This window comes from Cervus elaphus, chromosome 5, assembly GCF_910594005.1.
Source record: "Cervus elaphus chromosome 5, mCerEla1.1, whole genome shotgun sequence".
NCBI lineage: Eukaryota > Metazoa > Chordata > Mammalia > Artiodactyla > Cervidae > Cervus > Cervus elaphus.
In genome coordinates, this window is record NC_057819.1 from 10,255,000 (window position 1) to 10,276,019 (window position 21,020).

Sequence of the window (21,020 nt, forward strand, 5' to 3'; positions counted from 1 at the left end):
GGGGAAGCGGGTGCGTGCTCACGTCCTCCAGCTTTGCGCAGTGGCAGTATCGTAGCCAATGAGGTTTATCCGAGGCGCGATTATTGCTAATTGAAAACTTTTCCCAATACCCCGCCATGACGACTTGAAATATAGTCGGCATTGGCAATTTTTGACAGTCTCTACGGAGACTGAATCTTACTTGTATAAAAAAAAAGCTTAAAGTTTTCTTAATTACTGCTAGGTTTATAAAGTGTTGTGTTCTTTTTGTGGCTAGCTTTAGCTTGAACCTTGTGTTCGTTATGTTAGGTCGGTTGATATCAGCCAACTATCTCATTTTCTGACGCTCTTTTCTCTCAATTTTATCTAGCATCAGAATATTTTCTAGTAAGTCGGTTCTTCATATCAGGTGGCCAACGTATTGGAGCTTCAGCGTCAATCCTTCAATGAACGTTCAGGACTGATTTGTTTTTTTGGGGTTGATTGGTTGAATCTCCTTGCTGTCTAAGGGACTCTCAAGAGTCTTTTCCAAAACCACAGTTTGAACGCATCAGCTTTCATATTGATGTGAAAACTCCTGAATTTTAGGTGGGTTTTAAGGGGAGTTTACGTCTCTTCGAGGTAAAGTATGCTTCACAAAGTTTGTTGGCTTCTGTTGCGGCGTTTTCTCATCTATTTCTAGTTACCGTGATTTAGGGGTACGTGTCTAACTCCAGTATTCTTACCTGGAAAAACCCATGGACAGTGGAGTCTGTCGGGCTAAAAGCCCACAAGGGTCGCAAAGAGTTGGACATGACTGAGCACGCATGCACCTTGTCACGCCTGGAGGTTTCCCACAGTACCACGCATGATTTGGGTTGTAATATTGTAGTTATCCCCTGGGAGCTCACAGTTGCCAAATGACCAATTCGGCTCCCATCACCATGACTCTTTTTTTTTTTTTTTTTTTTTTTTTAGTTGGAGGCTAATTACTTCACATTTCAGTGGGTTTTGTCATACACCATGACTCTTAAGAGGGTCACGGATGCACAGAAGCAGACGGAGGTCTGAAAATTTTTCATGTTTCCTTTTAAAAGGACCAGGAGGTGCTCCAGCGGTTAAGACTCCATACTCCCAGTTCGGGCTTCCTTTGTAGCTCAGTCGGTAAAGAATCTGCCTGCAGTGCAGGAGATCTGGGTTCTATCCCTGGTTTGGGAAGATGCTCTGGAGAAGGAAATGGCAACCCACTCCAATATCCTTGCCTGGAAAATCTCATGGACAGAGGAGCCTGGTGGGTTGCAGTCCATGGGGTCGCAAAGAGTCGGCCACGACTGAACTGATGGGTGCAGTCAAATAAATAAATACATGTATTTAAAGGAAAAAAAAAAAAAAAAAAACGAAGAGGAGGGGAATGGGCACAATAGACTTGTTCAGGTCCCACTATGGAGTCCGGGACAGAGCTGCTCTTGGAACCAAATCTCCTGACTCTTAATAAGATGCTGGTTTCTACTATAGTGGCTACCTCAAGTTTTGTCCTCTTAGGAAGCCAGGCTTGTCTATGGACAGAAGGCCTCAGGAGTCCTACCCCTGGCATGGCAGATCCTTGACCTGCTTAGGCCGCCACTTATGAATCATTCCTCTGGCCTCTAGCAAAAGGATGCCACTTCTAAGCAGGGAGATAGTGGGTGAGAATCCACTGGTTCAAAGCAGCAAAGCAGCACCAGGCGGGTGGGAGACGGGAGGGGTGGGATAGGGGTGGTGGTGAACGCCCGGGTGTCATCAGACCCATCTCTGCTCCAGAGTGCTGAGTCTTGAGACAGACCACAAATAAACATATGAACTAGATAATTACAGATTATTTCAATGTTATAAAGAAAATAAACAGGGACATGTGATGGAGTCATCCAGGAGACCAGCCAAGATCCAACAGCAACAACTATTGAGCACTTACTGTGTGTCAGACTCCATGTGAAGCGCTGACTTCATATCCCAGACTCCATACAAAGTGCTTAATATGCTTTATTTCACTTAATTCTCACATAAACCTTCTTGCTATTTCTTTTTCCTCTTTACAAGCAGCACTATTTAGGGATAATTGATAGTCAATAAACTGCACGTATTTAAAGCATACAATTTGATGAGTTTTGAAAACAGATCCACCCATGAAACCATTTATGCAAACCAGCTGGCGAACATATCCACAACTCCCCAAAGTTTCCTGGTGTTCCTTGGCTATCCATCCCTCCCCAGTATCTCTCTCCACTAGCCCCCTCCTGCTTCTGTCACTATAGATTAGTTTTCATTTTTTAGAATTTTATATAAACAGAATCTACAGTATGTGACTTTTTTTGAGACTGACTTTTTTTTTTAATAAAAAATATGTTCTTGCGGTCCATCCAGGTTGTTGCATGTATCACTGGTGCATTCTTTTCCCTTGCTGAATAGTTTTCCATTAATGGAAGTACCAGGGTTTGTTCAACCATTCACCTGTGAAAGGACACTGGGTTGTTCCCAGTATTTTGCTGTCACAAATAAAGCTGCTAAGAGTATTCCTGTACAAGCTTTTGTGTGAGCAAAAGTCTGTTTTGTTGGTTTTGGGCTGTGACGGGTCTTTGTTGCTGCACTAGGGGCTTTCCCTGGTTTTGGGAAGCGGAGGCTGCTCTTTGCTGTGTTGTGCGGCCGGCTCATTTTCAATGTCTTCTCTTAAGAAGCACAGGCTCCAGGGCACACAGGCTCAGTAGTTGCGGCTCTCAGGCTTAGTTGCTCTGCAGCCTGTGGAATCTTCCTGGACCAGGGATCAAACCCCAGTCCCCTGCCTTGGCAGGAGAATTTTTATCCACTGGACCATCTGGGAAGTCCCTGAGCATAAGTTGTTTTAAAATTCTCTGGGTTATATAGTCAGTTGCATGTTTAGTTTTTTAGAAGCTGCCAAATTATCTTCCAGAGTGGCTTTCATTTCCATGTTATTTTCCATCTCCAGTTCTTAAAAATCTCAGCAACGAGGGGGAAGGGATAGCAGTGACTCTGGGAAGGTCACAGCTGTATTTAAAATGGATAACCAACAAGGACCTATTGTATAGCCAAAAAAAAAAAAAAACCCTCAGCAAGTCCCTCTGTCTTTTTTCTTTTCTTCATGACAGTGATTTTTTTTTTGAGTCCAAGACAGTTATCTAACTCTCACATTCCAGCTTCACTGATTGTGTTCCCCTTATTTCCTGTAACCAAGACCACAGCTTGATTTGATTCAGCAGGACCTCAGAGATGGCCTTGGGAACTTGGTATTACACCTGCCACTCTAATCAATGCTGAATTTAAATGCCAGGTAAGCAGTAACTGCTCTCTCTCTGTTGTAAACGTACACTTTCCCCAGTGTAGTCAGTAATCTGTTGAATGAACAATCCTTGACATAGGAACTGTTTGGTTCTAAAAAAGCCCTTTTCTTTCCACAACCATGCCTTTAAACCACTTTCTGACCAGTCATCAAAATATGGCTAAGTAAGATAAATTAACGTCACTTCTCTGGAACCCAGGGAAGGTTTGGTAAGACCAAGGAATACCCTGTGGTCCCAGGAAAGGGAAGAAGAGTCCCTAATTGACCCAAATGTATCAGAATTGATGGAAAGAGAGGGTTAGTGATAGCTGCCAAAGGGGCATCCCAAATGTGGGAACTACAAGAGGAGCCAACATGTGCTACCCAAAGACTGAAATTTCAAGGAGCTAAAAATATCTTTGATAGTGTGGTCTGAAAATGCACTCCAATCATTTCTTTTCACCTTAGTTGGGTGCCAAGATGGCTAACCTGGGTGTCAAAACAGGTCTGGAAGAGACAAAACAAGAATGCTCCCTCCCATGGCAAATTTTGTGTTGATTGGAAAGTCAGATGATGCTCTAGCAAACATGTGATTGTGTGTGTGTGTGTGTGTGTGTGTGTGTGTGATTTTCTTGGAATTCATAATAACAAGTAAGTAATGACTCATTTGTAAGCAATTACAAGAAAGAAAAGCATGGAAAAACCACCAAAAATATGAACAAAACATGCTGAAAAGCAACACCGTGGTTTCTTAAAAATATTTATTTTCGGTTGTGCTCGATCTTCATTGCTGCACTCAAACTTTCTCTACTTTCGGAGAGTGGGGACTACCCTCTAGGTGTGTGCGCAGACTTCTTACTGCGATGGATTCTCTTGCTGTGGAGCGCAGGCTCTAGGGCGTGAGGGCTGCCGTATCTGCTGCCCATGGGCTCAGTGGCTACAGCTTCCCAGCTCCAGAGCACAGGCTCAGTAGTTGCGGCCCACGGGCTTAGTTGCCCTGAGGCATGTGGGATCTTCCCGGACCAGGGATAGAACCAGTATCTCTTGGATTAACCACTGGACCACTAGGAAATCCCGTGTGTTTTATTTAAAGGTAAAATTCATGGAACATACATGTAATATCTTGCTCTCAGCTCTACTGGAATTTTTCTTTGGGTAGTTTGGGTTACAATGACTTTTTTTTTTAACTGAAGTAAAATTCACAGAACATAAAATGAACAAATTTTCTAGTGGATCCATTTGATTTTCACATAAGTTTCCGTTTCACTATCTAATTTTTATCTGGTAATAAAATTACTGCATGTTGGTATATCAAATCCAGATATTATATATATATGTGTGTGTGTGTGTATATATATATATATATATATATATATATACAGCAGTGACAGTCAACAATCACCATAATTCTACCTCCAGGATTAGAGGAAACAGCCACAGATAGGTGAGATTATTCCTCCAAATCGTTCTATTTATGTGCCAGCCTACTTATTAACCAACACTGGATTATACTCTACATTCAGTTCTGTGCATGTGTGCGCGCTCAGCAGCTTCAGTTGTGTCCAACTCTTTGTGACCTCATGGACTGTAGCCCACCAGACTCCTCTGTCCATGGGATTTTCCAGGCAAGAGTACTGGTGTGGGTTGCTGTGCCCTCCTCCAGGGGATCTTCCTGATCCAGTGATCAAACTTGCATCTTCTGCTTTGGAGACAGATTGAGCCACTGGGGAACCCCACATCCAGTTCTACTATTTCCTTTTTCTTTCTGCTAAACTGATAGATGGTGGACCTATTTTCCATGTCAGCTCATAGCTCCCCTCTCCCCACATAGATACATCCCACTTCAGCTCACCAGTCCCCTATGGATGGACATTTGGGTGGTTGCCGGTTTTTTTCCAATGATGAGCAAAGCTGTGATGAACATCCTTGAATGTACATCTTTGCCAACTCATGGGGGTATTTTGGGGGGAATTCTGCCTCCCAGTAAGCTATCTCTAGGGGAAATTCTGTAGGTGAGATTGCTTGCACAAAAGCCATTCATATTTTGCATTTTATTTGTTTATTTTTCTTAGAACTTATTTAGTAGTTCGTTCTTTCTTTCTTTCTTTTTTTTTTTTTTGCTGCGCTGGGTCTGCTACTGCCTGCGAGCTTCTCCTTGTGTTGAGTAGAATGTGGGATCTTAGTTCCACAAAAAGGGATGGAATCCTCCTCCCCTGCATTGGAAGGCAGATTCCTAACCACTGGACCACCAGGGCAATTCCCACATTTTGCATTTTAAGAGGAGCCCCCAAGTTGGGTTCCCCTAACACTATACCAATGTATCCTCCCACAAAGCCACATAGGAGAGCGTCTGGAGAATGTTCGATGTGTGTGTTTGGACATGTTCTGCAGCTTTCACAGGACTCCTCTGGGTTAGGGAGGGGAAGAAGGAGGAGGGTGAATTCATATCCAGTTCCAACACTTGTTTGTTCTCCTTTCCAGGCAGAAAGCAGGGAGAAGGGGCTGGGTTGGGTGAGGTAATCCTGACCCTCTCCCCTTCCACCATGTATGGAAATATGCTTGGAAACATCAGTTCCAGATGGAGCCAACCCCCACCCTACCCCCTCCACCCCTGTCGCCTGAGCCAGCCTGGACCTACTGGCTTCAGGGGACAGAAGGCTGGACTCAGAGGCATATTTCAGCAGCAAGAGGGTCCATAAGCCCTGAAACAATCTCCCCAGTGTTCAAGTCACTGCAGGCTGGCTGCAGGAATCACTGGCTTCTCTTGGTTAAAAATATCCCATGCCCGAGGGGCCCTCAGCGTCTGTCTCAGAAGGGAGCTGGCTCCCAGTTCATCGCTGGGGAAATGAACTGAGACCAACTGATTTTTTTTTTTTTCCAATGAAGCTTTGAAAACAGACTTTCTGGGTTCAAATCCTTGCTCCGGGGCTTCCCTGGTGGCTCAGTGGTAAAGAATCTGCCTGCCAATGTAGGAGGCATGGATTGATCTGGGTTTGATCCCTGGTCTAGGAAGATCCCACATGCCGCAGAGCAACTAAGCCCGGGGAACCAGAACTACTGAGTCTGTGCACTAGAGCCTGAGAACCACAACTACTGAGCCCATGTGTCACCACTACAGAAGCCTGTGCTCTCTAGAGCTTGTGCTCTGCAACAAAAGAAGCGACCTCAGTGAGTACACTACAACTAGAGAGAAGCCCCGGCTCACCACAAGTAGAAAAAAGCCTGCGCAACAACACTCAGCACAGCCAAAAACAAACAAATATATATAAAATATATAAATATAACAAATAAACAAATAAAACAAATAAATATATATAAAATCCTTGCTCCACCATTCATTAGCTGCGTGACCTTAGGTTGCTTACTTAAGTTCTCTGTGCCTCAGCTTTCCTGGCTGAAAAAGGCCAGGAAAGTTCTCTGTGCCTCAGCTTTCCTGGCTGAAAAAGGCCACGTCTCTCTCAGAAGCCAGCAGGTCTCCACCCTGGCTGAGCATTTAAAATTTCATCTGGGGAACTTTTAACAAATCCTGGTGCCCAGGCTGCATTCTGGGTCAACTCAATCAGAATTTCTTTTTTCTTTTTTTTCAATCAGAATTTCTGAGTGTTAGTTCTGGGGCAAAAAAAAAAAAAAAAAAATTTTTTTTAAAAGCTTTCCAGATCATTCTGACATGCCAGTGCTGTAGAGATTTTGTGGGTGTTAAATGAGATCATATAGGGAAAAGGCTCTCTGTAGTGCCTGACATAGAGTTATGTAGTTTGGTGGGTGTTGTAGGATCAATTATCCAAGCCTGTGTGGTGGTCAGGGAAGGTTTCCTGGAGGAGGGGGTGGTTGAGCTGTGAAATGAGGGAAGAGAGAAGTTAACCAGGAGAAAGAGGGCAAGATGCATTTCAGCCAAGTTATCAGCAGGGGTCTGGAGCCAGGAGGATGTGACCTCTTGGGGGAATTGAAAGTCATTCCCTGTGACTGGAGCTGAGAAAGGAGAGTTGAGGAGAAGATACCTTGCACTGGGTCCTCTAATGAGGTCAGAGGTCCCGGGGAGTCATTGGGCTTTATATTGGTGTCAGCAAGGTTTTAAGCAGGACAGTGAGTGGGGGGTGCATGTGTGCTGTTTCAGTTGTGTCTGACTCTTTGCAACCTTGTGGACCCTATAGCCCACCAGGCTCCCCTCTCCATGGGATTCTCCAGGCAAGAATACTGAAGTGGGTTGCCACTTCCTGCTCCAGGGGAGTGGGGGGGTGGCCTCCCCCCAAATTCAGGAATAGCAGAGCCTTCTCAAGGCACTGTGTCCAAGCCTTCTGGGGAAGTTGAAACTTGCTGAGGGGTGTGACACAATCTCCAAGCCCCACTTCAGGAGCCATGACCTAGACTCTGCAGTCAGACAGTCCTGGGTTTGAATCCCGGCTTTGTCACATCATACCTGTGTGACCTTGGGCACGTGGCTTCATTTATAAGCCTCAGTTTCCTGGCCTGGAAAACAGGCATAGAATCCCCCATTGGATCTTTGCAAGGATTAAATGAGATAATAATGTAAATGGCTTAACAGGTGTTTCCCACATGCTAAGCAAGCCTCAGTTTCCTGGCCTGGAAAACAGGCATAGAATCCCCCATTGGATCTTTGCAAGGATTAAATGAGATAATAATGTAAATGACTCAACAGGTGTTTCCCACATGCTAAGCAATAAATGTTCTCAATATGTGTGAAAAAGAATGGCCTATAAGAATCTACAACTGGTCATTAATTTGGGGGGAATTATGGGAATCTGCCTGCAATGCAGGATACCTGGGTTTGATTCCTGGGTAGGGAAGATCCCCTGGAGAAAGAAATGGCAACCCACTCCAATATTCTTGCCTGGAGAATCCCATGGATAGAGGAGCCTGGCGGGGTACAGTCTATGGGGTCACAGGAGTCAGACACGACTGAGCAACTAAACTATCACCACAGGGATCTTTCTGGGCTTCCCAGGTGGTACAGCAGTAAAGAACCTGTCTGCCAACGCAGGAGACACAGGAAAGGCAGTTTCGATCCCTGGGTTGGGAAGATCCCCATGAAGAAGGCATGGCAACCCACTCCAGTATTCTTGCCTGGAAAATTCCATGGACAGAGGGGCCTGGCGGGCTACAGTCCATGGGATCGCAAAGGGTCAGACATGACTGAGTGACTAACATACACACCCATCCCCTCTTTCTTCCCAACATCAATTAGTGCAGTGGTAAATTTAATTCATTCAATTAATAGATGTTATTCAGACAACATATTTTTATTGCACACTTACTGTAGCCTGTGCCCTATGCCAGGCATTGGGTAGAGCAGTGAATGAGACAAACCTGGCCTTTGCCTTCCTGAAGCCTGGAATCTAGGAGGAGAGAGACAGATGCAAGCAAGTGCATAAGTATTTCATTACAGTTCCTCGGTACCTATGATTGGTTCCTGGAGCCCCAATATACCAAAATCCTTAGATGCTTAAGTGCCATAGTCAGCCCCGTGTCTCCAGTTCTGCATTCACGAATTCAATTAACCTCAGGTCTTGTAGTACCTACATTTGTTGAAAAAAAAAAATCCTTTGTAATTTTTTGTTATTACAAAAAATCCTTTGTAATAACTTTAATTCCCTGGCAGTCCAGTGGTTAGGATTCTTCGGGGCATTCACTGCCCAGATCACAGGTTTAATCCCTGGTCGGGGAAGTAAGATCCTGCAAACTAAGCAGCCATAAAAAACAAAACAAAACAAAACACCTGCTTATTAGTGGACCTGTGCAGTTCAAACCAGTGTTTTCCGAGTCAACTGTACAATTACGAAGAGTGCTAAAAACAGGTCATAATCACAGGAGCCCTGACACAGTCTACCAGGCCAAGGAATGGTTTTCTGAGAAAATGGCTTTTAGGTTGAAATCTCCCCACTCCCCCAAATAATGATGCCAGCTAACATTTAAATCTGTGCCGTCCAGGGTGGTAGCCACTAGCCCACATGAGGCTCTTGAGTCCGAGGACTGTGGCTACTGGAAATGAAATGCGTAAGCGTAACATGCAAATGCGATTTCAGAGACTTCCTACTAAAAAAAAGGTGAGCTATCTAACTGATATTTTTATATTGATTACAAGTTGAAATGGTAACATTTAGGATAGACCGGATTAGATAAAATATACTAAGATTCATTTTAACTGTTTCTTTTGATCTTTTTCAATGCAGCTACTAGAAAATTTTTAATTGCATACATTGCATTTTGTTTCTAGGGGATAAGCCCTGAGTTCCCTGGAGTAGGAAATGGCAACCCAGTCCAGTATTCTTGCCTGGAAAATCCTATGGACATAGGAGCCCGGTGGGCTACAGTCTATGGGATCGCGAAGAGTTGGACACCACTGAGCAACTGAGATGGCATACCTAGGCCTGAGTTAGACAGTGCTTGTTGATGACCAGGGATAGACTGAGGTGTAAGTGTGTAGTATCTTGTTTGATCCTATGATGACTCTGACAGGTAGCTATTATTTATCTACTTTCTGCAGAGGAGGAAACAGGTGCAATGAGCAAAATGGACTGAGATTCACCACCATCAAGGAAGATAGCTGGAACTGGGTCTTTCTTAGTCCAGTGAGCTGTGTACTTAACCTCTACCCTACATTGCTGAGCAGAGGGGCCTGTGGGCTGGGACAGGAAGAGCCATCCAGAGCCATGAACGTGGAAAGAACAACACAGACGAAGAGACAGACATTCCATGGACTAGAGGGCCCTCAGCAATCTCGGCCATGGAGTGGTCCCACGGTGCATCCACCTTCTTGGAGGTTCTTTTCTCATCGTGCAGACTCTGAATTCAGTTTTGGCAGCACTGTCCATCAGTGTCCTGTCAATGTCAGTTCTTCTTTTTTTCTTTTAGAGACTGTTTATTTTCCATCAACCTATCTCCACTTAAAGAGTTTGTGGAGACTTCCCCACCCCCCACCTGGTGGTCCAGTGACTAAGACTCTGTGCTCCCAATGCAGGGGTCCCGGGTTTGATCCCTGGTTGGGGAACTAGGCCCTACATGCTGCAACTAAGCATTTACATGCCATAACTAAAGATTCTGTGTGCTGCAACTAAGACCCAGTGCAGCCAAAAATAAAAAAATAAAAAAAGTTTGTAGAACAGCTTAAGACTGTTGTGGTTGTTCCTCAACAACCACAGTGGTTGTTCCTACTCATTCAGTGGCCTGAGTGGTGGGAGCTGCAGACCAGTCTTCAGTGGGGAACTGCAGAAGAGGCCCAGAGAGCTCCTGCCCACCTCTGGACCAGCCCACCACCTCAGGTTGAGCATCGGTGGGCTCAGGAGCTGGAGCACTCCATTCACCCTGAAATGCCTCCTTGGTCACAGCCTTCTCAGCTGCTGCCCACTCTTCCTTTTCAATCCCTTTCAGCATCTCCGTAGAAGGAAAGATGGGGCATAACCTTCCAGGGTGTTCCCAGGAGATGGTGTCACGCATGCGCAGAACTTCTAGGGCGAGCACCCACCACATCAGACCCACTGAGTGAGCTCCCTTGTTATCACACGGGATGGCTGGGCCCAGAGCACAGAGGAGAGTCTGTGTCACATAGATCAATGGAAGGCAGGTGAAGAGACTTCTGTGAGAGGCTGGTGGTCAGCCCTGTGATTAGTAACCACCAGAAGCCTTGGCTCCTGGAAGGCTGCCTAGATCTGGTTAGTGAAGGTTCCAAGAGAGAAGCGGCCAGCAATAGGAACGACTCCAGTGGCAGCAGCAAACTTCAGCACAGCCCACAGGCCAGTATTCTCGGAGGAAATGACACTGGTGTCCACTGGGTTTTCAATGACAACGATGGCATGAGCTGCCAACAGAAGCTTCTGCAAGGTTCTCTTCAGATTTGTGATGTAGATGTCATGACTTTTCCTTTTGTAGACATGCTGTTTCATTTGAAAGTTAAAGTTGGTGCCACCTAAGTGGGTTTCCCTTCCTTGGTGGCTCAGTGGTAAAGAAGTCTGCCTGCAATGCAGGAGAAGCAAGAGATGGGAGTAAGATCCCTGGATCAGGAAGATCCCCTGGAGGAGGAAATGCAACCCGCTCCAGTATTCTTGCTAGAAAATTCCATGGACAGAGGAGCCTGGCGAGCTCCATGCAGTCACAAACAGTTGGGCATGACTGAGTGACTGATCACACACACACAAGTGAGTTTCTGATGCAAGGAATTTGAGGACAGTTTCCTCCTTATTTGCAGGACATCAAGGGCTCTGGATATGGTTCAAGTTTCCCTTTAAGTTACGATGGGAACCCAAAACGATGCCATATGGACCCCAGTCTGGGTAGTGAGGAGAGGCAACATCAGTTCATCTTGAGGAAGTATGAGAAAACCTGGTTTGAATTAACCAAGTCTGATGGCTCAGGGATGGGAGTCCCCGCGGGGAGGAAATCCCAGGTAAGGGACTGAGTGTCCAAGGTCACAGCACTGAACCACAAAGCCTCAGTTCTCTTTAGAACATTCCAGTTGATGTGCTTAGTCACTCAGTCATGCCTGACTCTTTGCAACCCCATGGACTGTAGCCCGCTGGGCTCCTCTGTCCATGGGAGTCTCCAGGCAAGAATACTGAAGTGAGTAGTCATTCGCTTCTCCAGGGGACCTTCCTGACCCATATATCAAACCCACTTCTTGCATTGCAGACAGATTTTTTTCCCGACTGAGCCACCAGGGAAGCCCATCCTTAGAACTTCACCCACCAAAGGCATAATTGCCAGCTTAATTGGTGTTTTTCTTTTCAGGGAGTATTGCTTTGAAAAGAAAGGTTTGAGAGACTTCCCCAGTGGTTCAATGGTCAGAATCCACCTTGCAATGCAAGGAACTCAGGTTTGATCCCTGGTTGGGGAACTAGGATCCCACATGCCAGGGAACAACTAAGCCTGTGCACTCCAACTAGAGAGCCTGAGTGCCACAACGAAAGATCCCACATGACACAACTAAGACCCAACACAGCCAAATAAATAAATAAATATTTAAAAAATAGTTGATCCACCTTAAAGAAAAGGGGGGGGGGGTGGTTTAAGACCTTTGTAACAGGGACACGTGTATGCTGTGGGATTGGTCTAAGGACAATAGTTTCACCTGGCAGAGTAGCTGGTGTCCTACAGAGGCCTTAGTTAGGTCTTCCCAGGTTCAGATCTCAGTCCCGCTTATCAGCTCCGTGACCTTGGGTAACTCAATCTCTCTGGTTTTAACTTTTTCAACTGAAAAAGGGGATACTAGTGGTCATTTCCTAGGTTTGTGGTCAGAATTAAATGCAAGAAAGCACAGAAGCACCCAGCTTACAGCCTGTTCATTCTATTGATAGAGCTGGCACTCAATAAATGGCAGGTGGGGAAAAAAAAAAACCACGGCAGGTGGTGCTATCACATGATTTCTGAGTCTGTGAGAGCAAAGCCCCTCTGGGGCCTGGGGTGGCAGTGGGGTGTTTCAGGAAACCGTGCCCAGCACTTGGTGTAACCTCCTTGTACTTTTTCCCTTAGGGTCTAAGGTGGGGTCCTTTTTGCTCTGCCCAGAATTTTGGAAAAGTCTCCTTCTAGGGAGGATGGATATGTGTAAGATTAAAGAATATATAACCTTGAAAATGGGCTTCCCTGGGTAGTTCAGCAGTCAACAATCCAATGAAGAAGACCCCAGAGAGTGGGCTTGATCCCTGGGTCGGGAAGATTCCCCTGGAGAAGGAAATGGCCCCATTCCAGTATTCTTGCCTGGAGAATTCTATGGGCAGAGGAGCCTGGCGAGCTATAGTCCATGGGGTCGCAAAGAGTCAGATAAGCCTTAGTGACTAAACAACAACAAACCTTGAAAATATTGAATCTGGCCTCAAAGGCTGGGCTGAGAGATTGCACTGCCACGGATCCAGAGGGCGACCCCAGGAAAGGTCCTTCAAACCTCCCCAGCCTTCAGTTCAGTTCAGTTCAGTCGCTGAATCGTCTCCGACTCTTTGCGACCCCATGAATCTCAGCACGCCAGGCCTCCCTGTCCATCACCAACTCCCGGAGTTTACTCAAACTCATGTCCATCGAGTCGATGATGCCATCCAGCCATCTCATCCTCTGCCGTCCCCTTCTCCTCCTGCCCCCAATCCCTCCCAGCATCAGGGTCTTTTCCAATGAGTCAACTCTTCGCATGAGGTGGCCAAAGTATTGGAGTTTCAGCTTCAGCATCAGCCTTACCTGGTACTAACTCAGGGTCTTCTTTGGTGGGGTGGCAACTTACTGGAAGATGGACGTAGATGGACGGGCGGACAAATCTGACTCTCCAGTGGACAGCGGCGTGATAAGTGAGTGACCGATGGACGGACAGACACAGGTGAGATTGTGAGACGTCAAGATAGGTGGATGCATATGTTAGCCAGACAGTCAGGCATGCGACCCGGGGACCGAAAGACTGACAGAGGGCTCGAAACCCGGGAGCCTCCCACCTGCCGACTTGGCCGCAAGGCGGCGCCGCCGCCCCGCCCTGCGGCGCTCGCCGCCCCGGCTGGGCGCGCTCTCGCCGGTCGGCGGAGGGGGCGTGGCCAGAGTGCGCACGGGGCGGGACCAGCAGCTTCGCGGGGGCGCCCAAGGGCGGAGCGCGCGGCGGGGGCGGGGCGCGCGTTCTCGCGGGGGCGGGCCGTACGGCGGGCGCGGGCGCGCGCGGCGGCGGCGGCGCGTTCCGTTCCGGGCCGAGGCTCGCGGCGGAAAAGTTGCGCGGCGGCGAGGAGCGGCCAGGGGACGGGCAGCGAGCGCGACGCCGAGCCGGCTCCCGGCGCCCGCGGCCCCCCAGCCATGGACGACCTCGGTGAGTGACTGGAGGGGCTGAGGGAGGAGGCAGAGAGGGGCGCGCGGCTCCGGGCCCCGGGCCGGGGCGGGCGCGAGCGAGCGCGCGAGCGGCGGGCTGAATCCCACCCGCTGCGGCCCGGGTCCCGGCTCTGGTTCCGGCTAGCCCCGGCTAGGCAGGACCGGATCCCGGGCTGGGCCTGAGTCCCAGGCCAGGCCAGCCGCCGTGCTCACAGCCGCCACCCCTTCGCCTCGAGGACAGCCCCACCTCCGGACCCTCCGACCTCGGGGATCCACCCCCATATCCCAGCTCAGCCTCAGGGACCTGCTTGCTCGTCAGGGACCCGCCTGGTCCGCCTCAGGGACGGACCCCCACTGCCGGGACCTGACCACCTCCCCCGCTGCGGGACCCTCACTTCACACAGGGCTCCCCCACCCCCATCGCACAGTTGGAACACCCAATTTGGGGATCAGCTGCCTGATCGCGCAGCCGGGGCCTGCTTCCAGCCCCTGGAGGACCACCCCCACTTCACGGATGGACATCCGGCACCTCAGGGGTAGTCCCTCCGAGTCTACCCCTTTTATTTCACAGGTCAGATTGACAGGTTAGGGATGAGCCTCCATGACCACATCCCCACAAAGACAAGGCTCCTTTCTGCCCCACTAAGGCCCTGGGTCCATTTCCCTGCCCTGGCCGCTCAGTGGACCAGCCTCATCCTAGAAGCGTAAGCTGGGGAGACAGACTGGTGTCTGCCAGGGGAATGAGGTGGGAAGTGGGCCCCCGAGGTGTGGCCATCTCTGAACTTGTCCAGGCTGGTAGTACCTTGCGGGAAGCCACACAGGTAAGGAGGATAGGATGCCCAGAACAGAGTTTTACTGTTTTCATGTGACTGGAGCTCCCAAACTATTTTTCTTCAGTCCAGCCTTGATCTGGAGTTTGGGCAGGAGAAAGTATCTTCTGGAACCAGATGCTAAACCCAGGGGCGTTGGTGCCAGGGTTCTAGGAATGCCTTGAGCACTGTGAACCCTGGAGTGGGAGGATTCACTCTCCCTCCCTCCCCTTCACGCCTGGAGCTGGGAGGCCTCTGAGCCAGGGAGTTGAGGAGGGGGAGGAAAGTTTCTTCTCTGTAGGAGCCTTGTCTTCCCTCTATGGACTGTGGGTGGCTTGTGTGACCACTGATGCTTTCTCTGTCTCAAGCTCTTAGGGGTGGATTCATCAGACAGGACTGATGGGCCTCCCCTGAGCCGCACAGGGCACTAAATTAAGACTGGTTATTTGTAGGCACTGGACTTCCAAGGGAACAGGGAGGAGGATTGGGGCGTGACTGCTTCCCAGAAGCTTCCTTTGGGGATCAGGGTGCCTCCCCAACCCCCTGACCCCCAAGATCCTGGAGCTGAGGAGAGTGTGCAGTCCTGCCGGTTTTGCAGAGTACAATGGCTGCCAAGCATAGTTCTGCCTTTGGGTCAGGCTTGGCACCCATATTTCCAGCACACTCAAGGTTGGCATGGCTTCCAGGCAGGTATTTTTTTTTTTTTTTTTTTGCATAAAAATAACCGAACTGAAAGGAGGCTGGGGGATATTTTTCGAATCAGGATCTGAAAGTTTCAATGCTTTCCCTGTGGGAACTCACAAGCAGAGTCACAGTTTCTGAAATGCTGGTGTGGGTTCCATTGCTTCCAGACAGGCCCCGTGCTGTTTGAAGGACTGAGAAAGTCTTTGTAGAGTTCCCTGTTGAAGCTCGGAATTCCTGTCCTCTGACAGTCTTCCATTTAGGGCCAGGAAACTGAGTTGTCTCTGAAAGGAAAGAAAGTGTCCTGGCAGAGCAGATTGTAGAAATTTAGATTTGCTGTTCCTGGAGTATTTCCCCGTACCTCAACTGTCCTATCTTCACAGCAACTCTTTTCAAGGAGCCCCTTAAGGGTCCCTGCTATCAGAACTGCTGGCCTTTACAAATGGAGAAAACTGAGGCTAAGAGAGGTTGATTCGCTGGCCCAAGGTTGCACAGTCGTAAGATGACGACATCATGATTGGAAACTCAGTCCCTCTCTCCTGCATCTGCAGCTCTGTGCACCACGAGGCCTTTCTTCGAGACGAGGGGGTCTCAGAGAGGTGATGGCTGCCACCTGTAACTACTTCTCCTGCCTCCCCCCACAGGCTCCTCAGTTGTCTGAATCTGGGCTGCCTGGCTTCCTTGGCCTAAGCTCCCAGGGGGCCAGCCACGCCTGGCTGACCGACTGGAGCCTGGGGTGGGCGGAATGGGGCGTGCAGGAGGAGAGAGGAATTCGCCTCTGCTCTCAACCCCCATCAGCTGTCTGGATGGCTGCTCAGCACCCTGCCCGTCAGCTGTTTTCCGCAGTTAGGCTGGACCCAGAGGCCAAGCCGCTTGTTTTTATTTTTCTCCTGAGAGTGCTGTCAGCTGTGAGTCTCTTGGTCCCTAAAACAGAAGAGTCTGACCTGTGGCAAGTCTAGAGGGGTCAGAGTCTGTGCTGTGACTTTGTTTTTTATTTTTTGGTCTAAAAGAAAAAAAAACTGGGGCGCCCTCCCCTCCTTGTAGCTGTTAGTGACAAACTCACCATGTGTTGTTTAATAAGTTACAAAGTTATAGCTCTTTGGGCAGAAAACCGTAAGTACACCCAGAGAGTCCGGCCCTTCCCTGGGTGTTCTGTCTGCTTTGTGCTCCGGGGTGGTTGCTGGTGGCTTTCCTCATTACTGTTTAGATGCTGGTTTGGCTGGGAGTTCTGTGTGTTCCAGTTCTGGCTGGAGTTTCCTGGACAGAGCTCTCACAACACACAGAGGCACTCTGATCATGTTCTGCCCTCCCCTCCACGTTTTTTAGCGTGCTTGGGGGGTGGGGGGATGGGGACCGTGACCACAGCTGGGGGCTAACAGTGATCACTTGCGTTTGATAGGAGCCAGGCATCCTACTCAGCACTCTTTGGTATCATCACAGCGATTCCGGGAGGGAGGTGTTTAATCTGCGCTTGACGGATGCAGAAATCTGAGTCAGAAAAGTTCAGTGGGGGTGTTGGGATTGTAACCCAGGTCGATCCACTTCCAGACCTGGTCATCTTCATAATAAGGTAGTACGTGTGTGTGTGCGTGCTCAGTCATGTCCGACTCTTTCCAGCCCCATGGACCACAGTCCACCAGGCTGCTCTGTCCATGGGGATTCTCCAGGCCATGCCCGCCTCCAGGGGATCTTCCCCACCCAGGGATCGAACTGCCCTCTCCTGCACTGCAGGAAGATTCTTTACGGCTGAGCCCCACAGGGTGGGGGTGGGGGGCTAATGAGTTAGTGAGTGCTTGGTAATCAACCAGGGGAATGAGCCATGCGGCCTGCTGAGTAATTGCTAGGTACCTTTTAAACTTCTGCCCTTGGGGCCATCGTCCAGTCGCAGTGGGTAGGCTGGTTCAGGCCTCGATAGCTTTGCCGTTCCCACCCCTCGCAGGGGGAGCAGCCAGCTGTTGGCAATGCCCAGTTGCCTCTGGGATCTGGACCTGTCTCCTTGCAGCTTCTCAGCAGTCTTGACCCTCTGGAACACAGTGCCTCATTGTCCTTGGGGGGGAGTACTGGGGAACAGGGGAATTGCCTGGGGCATTCCAGGCTACGGAGCCTCTCTGTTTCCATGGAAAGTCTGGACTTTGGGCTCGCCCATCTGTGGTGCCTCTGTGTGTTAGGGCAGGGTCAAGGGCACCCAGCTGCTGGGCCTGTGGCAGGGGTGGCCTGTGGGGTGGTGGTGTGCTCCTTGGGGGCCCTGCGTCAGCCCCAGATCTCCTCCTAGGCTGTGCGCTAGTGAGGTGTGGAGCGGACACTCAGACCCTGGTGGGTCTGGTTCTTCAGCAGGTGCCCTTACCGCTGGGCAGCCAGAGCGTGGTGGGGAGGGGTTCGGGCTGCTGTGGGCCAGAGCCCTGCCACTGTGGGTTTGAGTCCCCCCGAGGGAGCATCCCAGGATCCTCATGCCTGAGGGGACTGACTTCCCAAAGCTTCCCTGAGGCCTTTCTCTCATTCCCAGGGCAGAGACTGGAAAAACTCTCTTCCACTTCCTTCTCATCCCAGCCCTCCCCTGGGTTGTCCTGGTCTCAGTGCCTTCGTTCGTGATCACAGCTGTCTGTAGAACACTTTCACTTTTTACGGTGTTTGCAGAACCCTTTCCGTAATGTTTATTGAGCACTTACTATGTGCGAGCCCTGGGCTGGGCACCTTACCCGCGTGGTCTCTTTGAATTGTGTTGGCCCTATGAGGCGCAGTTTCTGTTACTATTACTACCACCCATTTTACAGATGATAAAATGGAGGCACAGATAGGGTGAGCCCACTTGCCCAAGTTCTTTAACTCGCGAGTGGCATGGCTTGGATTTAAATCTTGTGACCCATTTTCCACGTCTGTTCTTGACACTGGATTGGATCTGGTTTGCTTGTTGGTTTGATAGCTTTCTGTTTCTAGGATGCTAAAAATCTTTCTCCGCCTTTCCCATACCCCCAGTCTCTTCTCTCTTTTGTTTTGGCCATCACCACACGGCTCGCGGGAATCTCAGTTCAGGAATTGAGCCCGTGTCCCCTGCAGTAGAGGTGTGTGTGGAGTCTTAACCGCTGGACTGCCAGGGGTGTCCCCTCGTTTTCTGTTCAGTCTCACGCCGTCCTTTCCTGTTCTCTGCGGCCTCTCCCTTCTCGTTGGTTCTTTCTCGAGGATGCCGTGCTGAGGATAGGAGGCCAGGCACTTTTGGCAGGGTCTCCTGCCCATCGGAGGACCTCCCTTCTATCTGTCCACCGGTTGCCTGTCCACTCACTGGTTAGCCTCAAGACAGAGCTGCGAGCTTACAGCACAGCTGGTGCTGAGAACCGGCGCAGGCTCCGGGCTCCCTCTCCTACTCTTTGGGGTTAGAGTCAGAAGCCCTCTGTGACCCCCAACTCCGTAAACTCTCCTGTCTTTGTTCAGGTGTTTGCACCTGGCTCCCACTTGGAGCCAGCCCATTGCCAGAGGAAGAAGTCCTCAGAAACCCTTCAGGTGGAGAACTGAGGATATCCTGTGAGAGGGAGAGAGAAAGAGAAAGCATTAGGAAGTTTAATTTTCCCAGAAATCTTGACAAACTAACAGCTTAAAAGTGGTGGCCGGGGGACTTTCCTGATGGTCCAGTGAGTGGGACTCCAAGCTTCCACTGCAGGGCCACAGGTTCTATTCCTGGCCAGGGAACTAAGAACCTGCATGCCTCACAGTGTGACCAAAATAAAAATAATGAAGTAAAATAAGTAAGTGTCCAGAGATCATCTCCTGACCTGGGATAGGCCTGGAGCCCCATGGCCTCCCAGGTCTATTTTGCCTTTTCAGGTCCTGTTAGGAGCCTCGCATTTGGCCTCAAGCGTCCATTCTCGACCAGAGAAGTCTCCCAATTAACGGACTGATGGCCTAACCAGTGGGGCTCAGGGGAGGCCGTGGGTGCTGGGCCAGAGGCAGGCAGAACGTGTGGTTGGCCAGGCCCAGCAGAGCCCCAGTGGCCAAGTTTCCCCTTAAAGATGGCCTCTTAATGCTTATTTCTCCTGTGATTGTGGTATTGTGGTTTTACGGGAGAACATTGTTATTGTTAGGTGCAGGCGAAAGTATTTGGGAGTGAAGTATCACCATGTCTGCAACTCAGTTTTAAATGATGTAGTAGAAAACGTAGGGAGGATGTGTATATACTGTGTGTATATGTAAAGAGGAAAAGAGGGGAAACTTGTGCATGTGTGTACAAAAAAATGGCAAAACATCAACCGTGACTGAATCTAGGTAGAGCTAGAGCGTATGTGGGTGCTCACTGCAGGGGTCTTTCAGTTTCTCTGTGTGTTTAGACATTTGCATGATAAAAAGTTGGGGTAGAAAAGGTGAGAAAACCTTGCTTTTCCACAGCGGGCTTCGAGTCATTCCATCAGGGATGGGCATCAGTTGCCTATCTGTGATTGAGCCGAGTGACTCTTGACCTCCCGTAACTCCGACGCAGGTGGTGGAAAGACCGGTGGGTAGAGACAGGAGCCAGGCGGGCCTGGCATGGGAGTGACTGGTGATGCCACCAGGGATGGGGGCACACACTGACCCGTGCAGGAAAGAGGACAGGGCCCGGCAGAGACAATGAGCATTGCTGGTGTGGAGGGAGCCTCTGGGGCTATTCTGAATGTGGCGATGTGAACCGGATCATGGTCCAGGCAAGCAAGATGCCGGGCTCCGGTGGGAGTTGGGAACGGGTGGCCTGGGTGGGATGCAGAGAGCTGCCTCTGGGCAGCTGGAGCCTGGGGGGAAGGGATGACATGCCTTTCGCTTCACATCACGAGAAATCTGTGGCCAAAGGAACACCACTAGCCTGTGGGCAGCGGAGGCCGGAGTGGCCCCAGGCTCTTGCTTGCAGCCCCGCTTAGCCATTCGGTTCTCCAGACTTGAGGCTCCCACTCCTGGTATCCCCACTCCCAGGTCCCTCCTGTCTTGGTTTCTGCCGACTCCAAAGCCTGTCCACCGGGCCCCCCATCTTTGTGGGAGAAGCAGCCGAATTCCCACACCGGTGGCCCCCTTGGCTTAGAGGGCCCCTGGTGCCCACTAGAAGCATTTAGCAGCCCGTCAGCCCTCCTCAGGTGAGGGCCTCACACGAGGGTCTTCTCTGAGCCTCACGTCTGTCTGTCCATCCCCAAGCAAGGACTCTGAGGCTGGCTGTTGGGTCCTGATCACAGGGTCGTCCTAGGGAGGTCTCAGAGCCGTGTGTCCAACCTGACCGTCTGTTCGAGGAGCAGAATGACGTGTTTTTTATGGGCGGGGTGGGGGGGATGGGGAGGGGTGGTGCTGGAAGGAAGCTTTATGTAATTCTTGGCTGGGACTCAGGTAATTGTTTTAATGAAATGGAATGCAGCTTATTCAGAACGCGCTTGGCAGAAACAGCCATGTTCTGTTCTGTTCTCTCATTGGGGAGAGCGAGTCACACACTCGAGGAGGCCGATTGGGAAGAGATTGGAGCCTGGGGTGAGCATGAGCAA

The 21,020-nt window shown here is 49.8% G+C and overlaps 1 protein-coding gene, 1 non-coding gene and 1 pseudogene across 7 annotated transcripts in view; 2 read left to right on the forward strand and 1 right to left on the reverse strand.

Moving 5' to 3' along the window:
• Positions 1-29: 29 nt before the first annotated feature.
• On the forward strand, positions 30-170 carry LOC122695707. Its single transcript, XR_006341470.1, has one exon. It is a non-coding gene; the product is annotated as a U4 spliceosomal RNA (small nuclear RNA).
• Positions 171-10,438: 10,268 nt separating this feature from the next.
• On the reverse strand, positions 10,439-14,037 carry LOC122693132 (annotated as a pseudogene).
• The window catches only part of PXN (paxillin), a 42,642-nt gene continuing 35,495 nt past the window's right edge, over positions 13,874-21,020 (forward strand). For 3 of the 6 annotated variants that reach the window (XM_043901629.1, XM_043901630.1, XM_043901632.1), the window contains exon 1: positions 13,874-14,048. In XM_043901629.1, the coding sequence (XP_043757564.1) occupies positions 14,036-14,048 (13 nt within the window). In that variant the 5' untranslated portion in view covers positions 13,874-14,035. The remainder of the gene's footprint in view (positions 14,049-21,020) is intronic. The other 3 variants (XM_043901636.1, XM_043901637.1, XM_043901638.1) reach the window with 3 other exon arrangements.